The sequence below is a fragment of the Neofelis nebulosa genome, chromosome 7 (assembly GCF_028018385.1).
Source record: "Neofelis nebulosa isolate mNeoNeb1 chromosome 7, mNeoNeb1.pri, whole genome shotgun sequence".
Lineage (NCBI taxonomy): Eukaryota > Metazoa > Chordata > Mammalia > Carnivora > Felidae > Neofelis > Neofelis nebulosa.
In genome coordinates this window covers 40,681,225-40,697,677 of record NC_080788.1, presented here as the reverse complement: position 1 = coordinate 40,697,677, position 16,453 = coordinate 40,681,225, and the positions used below count along the sequence as shown (strand labels likewise).

Genomic DNA, 16,453 nt, shown 5'->3' with positions numbered 1-16,453 from the left:
GCATTTTGGAGTGAAAATGTGTTTCATTCATGTTAAAGTGTGTGTAGTGATTTGGTAGGCAACAAATTTGGGGGCAAAGGCTCAAACTAAAAAATAAAAATGATATTTATTTAGCTTTTCGGAAATATAAATAACACGACAAATGACAAAGAGCAAAACAAAACAAAACAAAAACCCTGGCATGTTATGATTGATCATTCCCAGGCACAATAGCATTTATTAATGAATATAAAAAAATAAATTTTACTATTTTTATCTGCTTTCCTCCCAGCTTTAACTACATGGGTGTTTTTGAAAGTTTGAGTTCCTAAGAAAATTCCACAGCTATACCAGCCCCTACAATGTGACTGAGGGAGGTTAAGATAAATTTCTATCATTGGGGATTCTGAACAACTAGATCTTCAGGAACTTAAATAACACGTGTTTTTGTTAGGATCCTTCTAACATGGGAAGATGCAGCCATTATCCATTAAAACACGATCCAATATGGATACAGGTTTTCCAAGTTCTCCACATGACTACCAGACTAGGCCATGAGCTTTTCTGGCAGCCCAGTCTGTAGCCTCTCAAGCTGCACAAAAGTGGGATTCATAAAACCATAGATAAAGCATTTCTGACCTTTCCTCCTAGAAGTGAGAGGGTTCTTTGGGTAAAGAGGGTAAAGAGGTTTTACATCAAAGCTTGCCTTCACACTCAGTACTGGGGGAAGGGCTGAGTCTACCCAATGCACATTTGTGTTGAGTGTATGCAGTGTACTTACCCATCACCACACAAGAAGTTAAAGAGTAAATTAACAAGTCACTCTGAACCAAGCCCCTTCAAAACAGAGGCAAATTCGGCTAACCAAGGTCACTTTCTGTGGTAATAACCCCAGTTCACCTAGGTCCTTTCCTGAAGAAACATATTAATCTCCTGATTCAAGAGGCATCTCTGGCCAGGACAGAACACTCAAGGAAAACGTAACTTCTGGGTAGAACAATGCCACATGGAGTTTAGAGGTTGTGGTTTAGTCTATAGCACGAGAAGATGGTGGCATCACTAGTATTTAGAGCTGGAAAGAGCCTTGGCTGGACCACACTTCTGGAGCGTCTTTACTAATGCAGCTTAATGGCTGTTGCCCAGATGTCGTTGCTGGGGAGCGGGGGAAGGACCCATCCTTGGGGAACGGAGTTGCCTTTGGGATGATCAGATGGCACCAGGTACTGATCCCAATCATGCCTTAATAAGAACATTGTAGAACAACTGTTTATTTGTTTTATTCCAAGCAAGATGTTCAGCAACTAAATACTCTATTTCAGGACTTAGCTTTCAAATGACTGATGTACCAGTCCACTCAAGAATTTGACTTCTAGGCATTATGCAAAGGACAGTATTTCTTAAATGTACACATAAAGGGGGAAAAAACTGCAAACAACGTATGATCTTATGGGTAACCCAATAATAAATATACAGTTGATCCTCATTATTTGCAGGTTCCATAATCGCAAAGTTGCCTATTCACTAAAATTAATGTGTAACTTCATAATCGTTACTTGTGGTGCTTTCATGCACTTGCCATGAAAAATCTAAGTCACTGACAGGTACATTCCCAGCTGAAGTCAAATAAGGTGACACTGTCTTCACTGTCGTCAAATAAGGTGACACTGTTTTCAGCCTCATATTGTAAAGTGTCCTTTTTGCAGTGTATTTAGTACTGCATTTTTCACATATTTGTGCTTTTATTGGTTATTTTGCTATTTAAGATGGCCCCTAAGTATACTGTTGCAGTGCTAGCTAGAATGAGAAGGCTGGAATATGCCTTACAGAGAGTACATGTATATTAGAAAAGCTATGTTGAGGCAGGAGTTATAATGCTGTTAACTATGAGTTCAGTGTTAATGAATTGACAATATATATTAAACAAAGTGTTTTTTAAAAGAAATACACATAAAACAATGTTATGTATTGATTGGTTCACGAAAATGTTGTGGTCCGAGGCTCACAGGAACCAAACCCTGTATTTCCTAAAGGAACAGAATTTGGCATTCCCTAATTCAACACTGCAGCTTTTATAGACCATAACTACCATGAATAATGAGAATCAACTGTACTTATATTTAAAAGCTACAACTTGGGGGTGCCTAGGTGGCTCAGTCAGTTAAGCGTCTGACTCTTGATATCAGCTCAGGTCATGATCTCACAGTTTGTGGGATAGAGCTCCACGTCGGTCTCTGCACTGACAGTGCAGAGCCTGCTAGGGATTCTCTCTCCCCGCCCCCGCAACCCCGGTCTGCCCCTCCCCTGCTCTCAATAAATAAATAAAAGCCAAAACTTATATATTAACCAGAAATATACTTTTCCCAGAACACAAACTTGGTATGCTAATAACCATCATTAGAGCTTTGGAAGGAACCTGATAGATCACTTAGTTCAGTGATTGTCAAACCAGGCTTTGAGGACCACTAGGCCCCAAGCAGATGTTCTGGGGAATCTAGAAACAACAAAGTGCTTCCAGTCAATAACAGATTTAAACTGTCTACACCTACGGAACCCATTCATTCAAACTGTTTTACAAATGGATTTCTCAAAAGACTGCCTTTGGGAAGAGCACTACTGCTAAAGTTTGAAGGCCACATTCCAGTCTACCATTTTCATTTTATAGGTGAGGAAAGTGAGACCCAGAAGAGTTGAAAACTCTACCCAGCTCATTAATAACTGCAGGTTAAGATGAGATCCCCTGTTCCTAGCTCTCTTGGCTTCGACCTGTAAGAACTCACAAGTCAGTTTGGGACTTAATCAGTCTCCACAGGCAAGTAGATAGGGAGGGTTTCTCTCCCTTGGTCTATTTAGCAGCAGAAGAGAATTAGGAAAAGGAAGCCGATGCTTTAAGTCAATGTAACAACTACAGCATGAGATAATACAAAGGGCAAGTCACAACCTGAGTTTCAGTTTCTTCACCTGTTAAAGAGACATTTATTTCTCAAGGACTGAGGACTAAACAAGATTTATGTGGCATCCTCAGAATTAAAAACTTTATATAAACCTGTACGGAACCTAAAAAAAGAAAAAGCAATACACCTCAACAAAATAAACACTGTAAGTGCTTCTTGCTACCTAAGGGGAAGGCGGCATGGAGAGTGCCCCTCTGACCTTATCTGGATGAGTGCTGGCAGGGAGTGCTCAGCCTGGAGGTAATACTGTCGGAAGGGTTGCAGGAGGTGTGCAAGTGGGAACTCATCTGAAAAAGAAAAGGCACATTACCACATCATCATGTCTCATACCTAGAGGCAAGCTGACTGAACCTATGACTATGACAGTACAACAATGCGATCAAATGTTTCATCTTTATCCATGATTTCCAGTACACAGTTCAGAATTTTAAGTCTCAAAGGTTTCATTTGCTGCCTACCACCTTAGTTTAGGTTGAGATCATCCATTAGGGAAAGAGCTGCCAATCTAGCATCTTCCTTTTCTCCACTGGTTACAAAAGAACTTACGTGGATCCCCAAATAACTTGGACTCAATTTCACGCTTCTGAAGTAAAATTTTCTCTTTTTCTTTCCTCTGTTTCTTTTCAAATTCTCTTTTCCTCTCTTCTTCTTGTTCTCCTTCCAACATAACTCTGAGGGCTCTCTCTTCAGCTTCGTATAATTCAGAGCGTTTTTTAATGAGTTTTCTTAGTCGCTGAAGATGATGCTCAAAAGTCTCATCTGCTGAGGCTGGAGGACAGACCCCTAGGAAGAGATCCAAACAGCATTTTACGTTTGTTTTTTTTTTTTTTGGGACGAGAGAGACAGAGCATGAACGGGGGAGGGGCAGAAAGAGAGGGAGACACAGAATCGGAAACAGGCTCCAGGCTCTGAGCCATCAGCCCAGAGCCTGACGCGGGGCTCGAACTCACGGACCGCGAGATCGCGACCTGGCTGAAGTCGGACGCTTAACCGACTGCGCCACCCAGGCGCCCCCCAAACAGCATTTTAGATACAACTTTTTATCCCCAACATGTGTTCTACTGAGCAGACACAAAGTCCTACTTACATTATGAATTTGCTTAGTTTATAAATTCTAACCAATCTTCAAGGCTCAATTTGATCTTGAGTCTCCAATTAATCTGACCTCACCCTGACTTTCTCTAAGTCCTCTCTTTGGATCATACCACTTAACCTTTGATTTTATTTCTAATGGTTTTGATCCTTTGGTTGGACAGAGAGCTCACTAAAGAGAGAAACTCTTATACTTCTTCATTGTGATATTCTCACAGCACAGGCTCCCAGACCAAGTAATAAACAATTTACCTACTGACTGAATCTGAAGTTCTAAGAGAAGACACTTGGATAGTGAGGAAGAAATACATGTAACCAACCTACTAACCTCACAGTCTGCTGCTTAGTGTAGGATGACCAAATATTTCAGTTTGCCCAGTTTTAGTACTGAGAGCCCAGCGTCCTGGGAAACCTGGGATGGTTAGTCACCCTGATTTAACTGTGAAGTCAGCTAAAAGGATGGCCAACACAGCTAGAGCCACAACTGTGAAAATGTGACGATAGACTAGTTATTAGGTGATACCAAAGAATTATTACTAATTTCATTATGTGTGACAGGGGCATCATAGTTGATTATGGGTATTTTATTTAGGTGTTCTATTTTTGTGCATGTGTGAAATTTTTCATAAAATTCCATAAGGAAAAATATTTTTTAATTTATATTTATTTTTTAAGGAAAATACCTTAAAATTTAATGAATACTTGAGTAGGCTGCAGTTGTGCACTCACTAGCCACATGGCTCTGTGACATAAAAGCTGCTGGAGCTGCTAGGTGATTCATCCTAGAGTGACATTGGTGCAGTCCATCCTGTTAGTCCTTGCAAATGTATTTATTATGGGAGCATTTTAACAATACCGGATACCAGGAAGAAAAAAATTCAAATCCCACTAACACAATAAACCATTTTTATTTCCCCCATTGATTCTGCAGTCATTTTTGTCCATACATTATCAACTTCACATAGTTCAACATAGTATGTGTAACTTCTACAGCTCCAGGTCAATTCTCTACATTCTTTTCCAATCTTTATAATTATTTGTTTAATGGCTCTATCCTGTTTCATCAATTCAATGTACCATAATTTACTTAACAAGCTCCCAACTTCTGGACACTTAGGCTGTTCCAAATGTCCTGTTAGCATATACTGTTACAATCAATACTCCTGGGCACGTTACTTTTTTCCTTCTATTGATTATTTCTATATGATAAATTCTCAAGAGAAGAAATGTTCATGAGTACTTTCAAGACTGCCTAAATGTGGTAATAAACTGCTTCCTAAAAGAGTTGATCAAGGCCTTTGGAGGTCTGCTTCTTTTCTCCTTCAACCACTGCGACTAAGTGGTTATGGAATTAGCTCTCCTAGCCTCACCTCCATGGCTAACATTTCTCCAGATCATTTTCTCATGGCTGGCACTCATTCCCAACTAAGGAAACTCTACAACTCAAATCCATCTTTTACTAAGTTGCCAAATATTTTCCAAATACACACAAAATTCTTACGCATGGAGAAGTTCAAGCTGTCACTACGTTGTTTCATAATAATTTCATGATTTTGTTTAATTTCTTTACCTAAACCAGGAACTGGCAAATTTTTCTGTAAAGGGCCAGACAGTACTAAAATCTGCCAGTATGGTGAAATTACAGACACTGCATCAGCCCCTAAGTGCCTCCAGATCCCATGAGGAGCAGTGGCCTGTTCCCATCTCAGGCTGCTAGGCCTGAACCACGAACCCACACATCCCTCACCCTTTCACTGATCACTTCTGATCACCATGACTTACTCCCTCAGAAACGACAATCCTCACCCAGTCTTCCTCTTGGCCCCATGTACTGACACAGTCTAGTTAGTTCCTTCCACCTCCACCACTCACTCATCCAGTTCCTGCAGTTCCTACATACCAGTACCTTCTCCTTTTTTCCCTTTCAGCCACCCACACCTTAGGGCTTTGTCCAGTCTTTGAGCCTTGGAATGATCAAAAAACCCTGCTACCTCTGTCTTAAGCACAATTCTTTTCTTCCCAAACTAGGACTTTCTACCTTCCCAGTAGTCTTATCTCCTTCTCCCCAGAGACTCTTGTCAGCCTCACTAGAAGTTCCAAATGAACGTATCCAAATCTACTCGCTTTTCTACTGGTCTTCATCAAAACCTGTGGTCACCCATAAAGCAAAACCCTAACAACTCTGTGCTCTGTGCTCACCTGCCAGCTGCAGAATACTCCTGCAAGTACTGATATTGTAGCCTAGTGCCAGTATAGAACTACATCAGCTGGCCCACAGCACCTGCCTACAACCAAACTCCCATGGGTTTCTAGTTGGCTCCCACTCATTCTTCACAGCAGTTATTTCAAACCTTCACTGCTCTCCTAAAGCCTTTCTCTTCTATTGCTTCTCAGCAAACCATCCAGCCTATCTTACAGAACACAGGCTAGCAGGCAGGACATCTCTTAACTTTCGGCCCCCGATTTCACTCATCTGCATTACTACCCCTCCTTGTCTCCTTCATTTTCTTTCTTTCTTTTTTTTTTTTTTAACGTTTATTTATTATTGAGAGACAGAGAAACAGAGCATGAGCATGGGAGGGGCAGACAGATGGAAAGACACAGAATCTGAAGCAGGCTCCAGGCTCTAAGCTGTCAGCACAGAGCCCGATGCAGGGCTCGAACTCACAAACCACGAGACCATGACCTGAGCTGAAGTCGGACGCTTAACCGACTGAGCCACCCAGGCGCCCCCTCCTTCATTTTCATTCTAGTGGAGACAGATCCTTCTACACTTAAGTTAATACCTCCACCTGGGACCGGAGTCTTCCTACCTTCTACAGGACTTTGAGCCATCAAGTATCCTTCCTGTGTCTCTCTGACCCTCTCCCTCTACTCATTCCGCAATTATACATGTTCAAATTTTCCCCACAACCCTAAGGGTACCACCCCGCCCCTCCACACTACCACTCCACATATATTGATCTTGCTCACTCCTTTCTTCATTTTTTTTTTGAAAGTGCAAATGAGCAAGGGCGGAGCGAGAGAGAGAAAGAATGCCATGAGGGGCAGAGAGAGAGAAAGAGAGGGAGAGGGAGAGGGAGAGGGAGAGGGAGAGGGAGAGGGAGAGGGAGAGGGAGAGGGAGAGGGAGAGGGAGAGAGAGAGAGAAGCAGGGCTCACCCATGGTGGGGCTCAGGCTCACTAACCATGAGATCATGACCTAAAGCTCAAGTCAGATGCTTAACTGACTGAGCCAACCAGGCAACTGCTCACTCCTTTCTTCAGAGGCAAACCTTTTTTTCTTTTTTTAAACTTTATTTTAATGTTTATTTACTTTTGAGAGAGACAGAGACAGAATGCGAGTGGGTTAGGGGCAGAGAGAGAGGGAGACACAGATCTGAAGCAGGATCCAGGCTCCAAGCAGTCAGCACAGAGCCTGACGCGGGGCTTGAACTCACAAGCTGTGAGATCACAACCTGAGCTGAAGTGGGACGCTCAACCAACTGTGCCACCCAGGTGCCCCACTCCCATTTTTTTTTTTTAAAGAGAATGCAAGCAGGGTAGAGGGATGGGGGCGGGCGGAGAGGGAGAGAGAGGGGAGAGAGAGGGAGAGAGAACGAATATCTTAAGCAGGCTCCACATCAACGCAGAGCCTGACTCGGAGCTTGATCCAATAACCCTGGAATCATGACCTGAGCCAAAATCAAGAGTAGGATGCTCAACCAACTGAACCAGGTGAGCACCACAGGCAAACTTTTAATAAGTTGAATTCACTGTTTGCTTTTCTTAATCTCTTATTCCCTCTTTAATGTAGTCTAGTCTGGCTTCAACCCATACCATTTCACTGAAAAAATGCACCTAGCATAAGTCACTGATCATCTGTTGGGTATTAATTCCCATGGACGTTTGTTTTCTTTTCTTTTTTTAACGTTTTTATTTATTTTTGAAGGAGAGAGACAGAGAGACAGAGCATGAGCAGGGGAGGAGCAGAGAGAGAAGGAGACACAGAATCTGAAGCAGGCTCCAGGCTCTAAGCTGTCAGCACAGAGCCCGATGCGGGGCTCAAACTCACAAACTGTGAGATCACGACCTGACCTGAAGTGGGACGCTTAACCTACTGAGCCACTCAGGCACCCCCCCATGGATGTCTCTTAATCTTTAGAAACATCCTTCTTACAGATGAGGAAATCAAGGCAAAGAGAAGTTTAAGTAACCTGCCTGAGATTACACAATCTTTCTGAGCATTTGCCACTTTCCAGAAGGAGGCAGAGGACCTACCTTTTTCTCCTATCTCTCTGACCTCTCTTGTGGCCACCTGTTTATCCATCTTTATTTTTACATTCCCTAGGATTTTGTCTTTTTGGCCTCATCTCAGGCCACATAACTCTTTTAAGGTTATTCCTACTTGTGGCTACATGCTGATGAACAGACACCTCAAACTCAACAGGTCCCAAACTGAACTTGTCAACACCAAGTATATTCCTCCTACTACTGCTGAGTTCCCCAAGTTATTTATTTATACACGTGTATTCTCCCTTGCTCCTTTATTCATTTCTTAATGACCCATAGTTCACACTCCCATATTATCTGTGCCCAGACTATAACAGCCTTCTTAGTCTCTCTCCTTTCCTCCCTTCTTCCTAGATGCTGCAAACCTTTCTCTGCTCTGCCCACCAATCATTGTTGTCATTTCACTTTCTGCTTAGAACTTTTCATGGTTCCTCTCACCTTTAAGCATAGGTGAGAAGTCTAGTCTGGCCCATAAGACACTTTGCAATGTGGCCCTGCTTATTTACATATCCAACCTCATTCTCTCAGTACTTAGTTGGAGGTATATGCACCTTGAGAGAGAAGTATTAAGTATATAACGCAACTAGCTGCTTGTTACCAAATCATTTTACGCCCAAGCCCATTAACTCCACAGAGGCTGCTTATTTTTATAGATCACAATTCCTCCAAAATTTCCTCCTTCTTTTGGATGAAAGTGAGGAAGACTAAGTGAGAAATTATGCTAGTAAATTCACTTGGCAAAAGTTTACTGACCACTCACCTCACAGAGGACATAGGGTAGGGGAATATTAAATAATAGCCCTCAGGTTTTCATTCTCGTAAAAAAGAGGTAAGGCTAGACACAGTAGATGCAAACTCCCCTTTGACTCATGAATGTGCTATGGGGGTCATCTGAGGCCTGAATCTGAATCAACCGCTCTAAAGGCTGGCATGCAGAAACTTATCACTTAGCTAGTAAATGAGCTTGGCTGAATACATAATGATCACAACCCAATGAAACTTAATTACGAAGGGTCTGACTCACAGTTTTCATTTATATTTTAAGCCACACAGGGGAAATAACTTGCTACCATGGTACTTGCTAATTTGTGTACTCTCAAATATCCTTGGTGAATATTAATGGCCTATAGCCTACTAAATAAGGCAGTATGTGGTCCAAACCAGGTACAAGTGAGAAGGAGCAGGTCACCTCAGCCCATTTCTGGTAAGGATGGAGGATGCTGCATCTGTATTTAGTTTTGAAGAACAGTGAGAACTTAAAATGGCAAAGATGGGACTAAAGGCCCTCCACACAAATAGACTGGCAAAAGCAAAGATCAAGATAGGCAAATGTTCAAAGCACAACTAGGGAACTTCTAGAAAACCAGTGCTCCCTCTAGAGGCAAGAGGAAACCAATGAGATTTTCTGATCCAAAAGTGACAGCCATGTAAGCTGAAAACATTCATGTACACTCTGCAAGGTGCTCCCTGCCCTATCCAACCATTCATAACTCTAAAAATATCAATGTTTCAGGTTTGAAATATATCCAAAGGAGCATGCCAAGTTTTCAACACCTTCTAAAGCAAAGTAAAGTAAACAGTAAATATAGGACAGCTTCTGCCTTGGCACATGGGCAAAGGTGACTAGCCATGCCAACCTCACTCAGAAAAGTGGCCAGGAATGCCTGGGGGCGGGGGAGGAGGGGATGATGAATCAAGGGAAAGGCAGTGCAGTGGGTTCCCACACCTGCCTCTCTTTTCAACCCTGTCAATCAAGATATGAACAATTTCTGAGGCTTCCTGCTTCAAAGGTTCTGAGGTACTACTGACAAACTTTGTTACCTTACTGGGTGAAAATAATTAATTATCAAACATTTTCCTTCAAAAATTTGGGGGAGAGAGGGCGCTAGGATAAAGAAAGGGAAGGAGTGGGGCATGAGATGAATAAATCCAAGTAGAAATGCAAAGCCATGGTTACCCTTCCTTGCTGCTGCCTCTTTCCTGAGTTTCCTCAATTTCTCCAAGGCCCGAAGAATGTCCACCATTCTTTTGGTGTCTGCTTGTTTTTTCCTCACTTCAGATAAGACACCATCAGCAGCAGCTTTAAGTTCCTGCTCCTGGAAAAGAAAGAGAGTCTATGGAAACCTAGTATTAGGAACAACCTCAAAGCAGAGAACAGCTGCCCAGCAGTGAGATTTCAGAGGATTAGGCAGTCTCAGGGATAAGAATTTCCACAGGATCTACATCCCAATTTCCTGGGCTATACACAACTGCTCTCCACACCGGTCCAGCCAAGGGGTTGATCTCTGCAGCTTCCATGTGGGAGCTCATCTTTGTTTTTTCCTCAGAATTTCTCCAAGTGCAGTCCAAGGAACATCTGCATCTAACTTACTTTAAGTTGGAGCTCTCTTGTTCAAAGTGCAGATTCCTGGACCCAAAGACTTAGATTAGAATGGAAGATAAGGAATGGGGTTGGAAAGGCCCAGGACTCTACAATTCTGTCAGTGACCCCCAACACACATAGCCTGCACTCCAGTGTTCTAAAGTGCCAAGGATCTTGTGACACGACAGCCTTTCAAACACGGAAGACCTTATCCTACTCGTTTTTGTTTTTGTTTTAAATATACACCATTACCGTCTTTATTTATTTTAATTTTTTTTAAATTTTTTTAAATTTACATCCAAATTAGTTAGCATATAGTGCAACAATGATTTCAGGAGTAGATTCCTTAATGCCCCTTACCCATTTAGCCCATCCCCCCTCCCTCAACCCTTCCAGCAACCCTCAGTTTGTTCTCCATATTTATGAGTCTCTTCTGTTTTGTCCCCCTCCCTGTTTTTATATTATTTTTGTTTCCCTTCCCTTATGTTCATCTGTTTTGTCTCTTAAAGTCCTCATATGAGTGAAGTCATATGATTTTTGTCTTTCTCTAATTTCACTTAGCATAATACCCTCCAGTTCCATCTACGTAGTTGCAAACGGCAAGATTTCATAAGACCCTATCCTACTCTTAAGTTGGTTCACAAGTAGACGAAATAACTCTGGTTCTTTAAACCACCACTCACAGGACCCTGTCTCCAACCCCCTCATTGTGGGTGGTAAGAAAGATCCTTTTGCCTAAAGCTCTCAACCCGTGTATCAAATAAGTGCCTGTAATTTCACCAATACCACCACATCATACAGACATCATACAGTTTCCTTCTTCTGCTTGTACTACTCTCTCTGCCTGGAACTGCACCTGTTGCTTTCACTTGGCTTTGACATTTCCTTCAAGACTCAGGTCAAAGGTCCCCTATCTCATACACAAAGCCTTCCCTTACCCTGTTTCCCAACAGATTGGATATTCCTTCTCTGGGTTCCAATAGCACTTACAGTTGAAACCCTAACACATACCATGCTGTATAGACATGGTCCCCATGAGGCTCTAAGCCCCTCAAGGACAAGCACTATATCCTAATCGTCCCTATCACCAGCACCCAGCAGTGGGTCTGGCACATAATGGGTTCTTATTAAATGTCTGTGAAACTGATACAAACTCCTTAGATTACAGTGTTGCCTCCAAGTATTCTCCTTAAAAGTACTGATATTCCTGGAGGTGTGAAGACAAAGTTTGCCATCACTACATTTCTGGAAGGAGTTATATCAGAATCTAGGCAGTAACAGACACAAGGAGTATGAGAAGGAGGAAATACTAACTAGTTGTAGAGTGAAGGGACAGGGGAAGCACCTACAGGCACTCAGAAGTAATGGGAATGCCTTAAACAACTATCTGACCAATTTCCAGTTTCACTGTGGCCCCTACTTAAGAGCTTAAGATCAAGAGGCTTTGGAATCAGCCAACCTGGGCTCAAATCAGGAGCAAAACAGCTAGGAACCAGTTGTGTGACTGTTAGCAAGTTAACTTCTCTAGGCCTCAATTTCCTAATCTGTAAAATGGCTTACCTTTCAGGGTTGTTACAAGGACTAAAGATCTGTTATATGCAAGGAATTTAGAGTAGCACCTAGTATTTGGCAAGTGCTCAAAAACACCATTGTTTAACGGGGGTGGGGGGAGTGGGGGGGGGAGGGGGTTGGTAATATCTGGTTTAAAACTCCTAAACAAAGGGATCCTGCAGAAGTCATCACTATAGCCCCATCAGTCAATTAGAGTATATGTTCCTTGCGTCAAGGCCCCACGTGTTCTATATTTTGTATTCTTAAAATCACCCAGACCAGTACAAGAAGCAAGGACACAGATTCTTGTTTGCCTTGAATGTTAGTAAGCGGACAGAACGTTGTAATAGGAGGCAGGGCGTCCGTCATCCCTGCAACGCCACTGTGTAATCCTATACTTTATGTTTACAGAACTCGCGGTGCACCTAGACCATTTGTGTTTTGTATTATACAACATTAACAGGCAATCAGTATAGGGATACGATGTAGGAAATGCTGGCTACCTTTTAATTTACGGCTGAGGAAAAAGGCTTAGCTGTAGGAAACGACAGCGCAAAACCTCACGGCCCTTCAGGTTCCAGACTTGAACTACCCCCAGCCTCCGCACATCTGCCGCTCTTACCCGCTTCTTCTCCTCCACCTCCTGCACGCACTTGACCCTCCAGAGGTCAATCTCCTGCTCGCGCTCCGCTGCTCGCGCGGCCTCCGCCTCCCGCTCGGCCTCGCGTTCCTGAGCCCTCTCGCGAAGCCGAAGCCGGCGGCGCCGGACCCTCTCCAGCCTCCGCCGCGCCTCACCCACATAGGCGGCCTGGGTCAGCAGCTGTAGTCTCTCGGCCAGTTCGGCGCGCAACGGCGCAGCCTGGGCATGCAACAGTACCCAGGCCGCGCCGTCAGCCTCGGCCTCGCGCAGGGCCTGGCCCAGGTCGCGCAGCCGTCGCACCAGGCGCAGAGCCCCGCGCAACCGCGCGCGCACTTCGCCCAGGCTGGGCCCGGCGGGCGCGCGTGGAGGGAGTGGGCAGCCCGCCCGCCGCGGGGTTCCGAACACCGCCTCTAGCCACTGCCGGTCGCGCAGGCGCTGCAAGGCCGCGTCCCCGAGCACGTCGGACGGCGGCGGCGCCTCAGGCCAACGGGGGCTCCACGGCGGCCCCGGGCCTGGCGGCGGCGGTCGTGGCCGCTCACCAGCGTCAGTCCCCGGGAAGGGCCGGCACTGGGGCGGCGGCGGAGGCAGCGGCGGTGGCGGCACCGGGTAGTAGACGCCGCCGCCGCCACCGCCGCGAGAGGCTTCCCCGGGGGCCCGGGGCTGCAGAGCCAGCGGGGGCTGGAGGAAGGGGGCGGAGGCCCCCGGAAAGGGGCCGGGCCGCTGGGGAAGAGGCGGCGGGAAAGCCGGGGAGGGCAGCGGCGGTGGCGGACAGCCGAAGGGAGCGGGAGGCGGCGGCTGCGGGGGCGGCGGGCCTGGGCGACCTGGGGCGAAAAAGGGCGGCAGAGCCATGTCCACGACGAAGGGAGTCAGAGAAGTGACAGGAATTTGAGTGGTTCCTGTAGAGGCGGTAGGGGGAAGTGACGTACTACGCGCGCGACGCCTATAGAACGCTTCCGGCCCAGAGAGCCTCGCCAGTAGGTTGGCATTCCTGCAGTTCGTCAATTCCTAAATATGAGTAAGCGTTCGTCTTGCGGAGCTAGCTGTTTTGCGAACAATTTAACAGCTACAGGTCTTCTTCTCGTAGAACTACCTGCCTAGTAACGAAAACACATTAATCAAGTAATCGTGCAAACAAATGCAAAGGTGCAGCAGTAAACGGAAGTACAAACAAAGAGGAAAACACTGGGTAAGAAGAACTTAAAAGAGGTTTTGACTTAGTCAAAGAAGTTAGGGAGGTTGTCCTAGGATTTGAGCCTTTATCGTGACTTGGGAAATAAAGGCAGAAGAAAATGGTAGATAAAATTAAATTTCCTTTATAACCTTATATCCTTTATAACCTTTATAACCCATTGACAAATACTTGAGGCAGGCAGAGTGTAACATTTCTCCAGGAACTCCCAACTGTCTGATTAATGTTTTTTGTTAGAGAGGAAAACAACCTTAGCTTGACAATAGTTAAGCCTCCAGAGTCCTATGAGCCTTTAGCATATGACTTTGGAAACTTCCCATTGACTTTACCTCCACCAACTCCCAAGTATATAACCACTCTTGCCTCACGGTCCAGGCAGCTCTTTCTGCGCATGGGTCCTGTCCCTGTGCTTTTAAAAAAATCACCTTTTTGTATCAAAGACCTCTCAAGAATTCTTTCTTGGCTGTGGGCTTCAGACCCCACCATCACTCCAAAACCCCATCAGGAACAGCATTTGCAAAAACTCCCCAGAAGGTCAAGCCGGGGAACTGAAAGAATGCCAGTTACGGATGTGATGTGATGTTGGCGTCCCAGAGCCAACGATCAAGAAAGAATTCTTGAGATGTTTTCAGTGCAAAAAAGGTGGTTTCATTAAAGCATGGGACAGGACCGTGGGCTGAAAGATCTATACTGGAATTGTGAAGAGCAATTGGTTATATACTTTTAAGTTGGAGGGTGGGGTAGAGACAGTCCTTCAGAAGTGACAGCAGTGAGCCCAATGCAAGATCGTGGCCTGAGCTGACGTCGGAGGCTCAACCAACTGAACCAGCCAGGTGCCCCTCCAAAAGGACTTTCATATGTTAACGAGGACTTGCAGTGTCCTGCAGGTCTGGTTATTGTTAAGCTAAGGTTGCTTTTTGCCTCTAGTAAAGTATTAAGACAGTTGAGAGTTCCTGGAGGAATGTCATAATCTGCGTGTCTCAAGTATGTCAAAGGGCTGCAAGTTGTAAAGAAATTTAATTTTATCTACATTTCCTTTTTCCTTTGTTCTCCTTCTCAGATGGAACACAGAAATCCTGAAGGGAGCTGGCAGTCCTGGGAGGAGGACAGATTTTAGCATTCTAGGATCTCATATCTTAAGAACAATGGAAAACCACTGGAGGGGAAGGAAAGACCATGCCACATGATTAATGATGAGGGAGCATAACACAGCTGAGGGCAAAATACAAACTAGCACCACCACCACCTACTTGCCCTGCCCAAGGTGGAAAGGGGTTTAAGTGCTTGCCATGGTGATGTGGGAAACTAAGGCAAATGAAAAATTCCCTTACCTTTGGAAACTTCCTTTATCTCAACTCCCCCAAGGTATATGCTGGGAATCATATTCCAAGCTTGTGGTCCCCTGATATACATCTGAAGGGTCTCATAACAGAGAGATAAATACTGTTTTTACTAAACGGTAATAAATGCCATTTTCCTAACAACAGCTAGCCCCTCAAGGTCCTGGAATCCTTGCCTCCAAAATTTCTTAGAGACTTACGCTGCCCCTAACCCCACTCCCAATATGAGGGTATATAATCAGTTACCCGTCACAATCCCAGTGCAGCTCTTTCTGTCCACAGGTCCTGTCCCGTGTTTAGTAAAAACACCTTTTTGCACCAAAGATGTCTTCAAGAATTCCTTCTTGGCTGTTGGCTCAGAATCCCACCATCACCCCAAAACCCCATCAATTAGATATTTAAAATTAAACTATTTTGAGATAATTGTAGATTCGTTTACAGTTGTAAGAAATAATAGAGGGAGATCATGTGTACTCTTCATCCCAGTTCCTACCAATGGTAATACCTTCCAAAACTGTAGTACAATAGTACAACCCAGATATTGACATTGATATAGTCAAGATACAGAACATTTCCTTTCCATAGCTTCCAGGATCCTTCATTTCCCCTTTTATAACCACACCCCCTGGCAACCACTAACCTGTTCTTCATATAACTTTGGTCTTTCAAGAATGTCATGTAAATGGAATCATGCATTACACAACCTTTTGGAATTCTCTGCTTTCACTCAGCATAATTTTCTGGAGATTTATTCAGGGTGTTGTATCAATAGTGTTCCTTTTTAATAAAAGTGTACAAAAAAGGTATGAATAAAATGAAATCACTTTTTTTTAGTTTTTATGTATTTAAGTAATCTCTATGCCTAATGTGGGGTTCTAACTCATGTGCCCAAGATCAAGCGCCACAAGCTCCTCCAACTGAGTCGGCCAGGTGCTAAAATGAAACCACTTTTAAAATCATTCACCTATTGAAGGATATCTGGGTTGTTTCTACTTTGGGGTTATCATGAATAAAGCTGCTATAAACATTTGTATACAGGTTTTTATGTTAAATGAAAATCTTTGGGATAAGTGCCCAAG

General features: G+C 44.2%; 1 protein-coding gene across 1 annotated transcript; it reads right to left on the bottom strand.

Annotated features, from left to right (window-relative positions):
- Nucleotides 1–81: 81 nt before the first annotated feature.
- On the bottom strand, nt 82–13,752 carry PDCD7 (programmed cell death 7). The gene is made up of 5 exons (XM_058737367.1): nt 12,828–13,752; nt 10,250–10,388; nt 3,477–3,713; nt 3,130–3,217; nt 82–1,218 (listed from the first exon to the last, which is right to left on the bottom strand). The coding sequence occupies exons 1-5, from the start codon at nt 13,692–13,694 to the stop codon at nt 1,095–1,097; spliced, it is 1,455 nt and encodes a 484-aa protein (XP_058593350.1). The 5' UTR covers nt 13,695–13,752; the 3' UTR covers nt 82–1,094.
- Nucleotides 13,753–16,453: the final 2,701 nt, after the last annotated feature.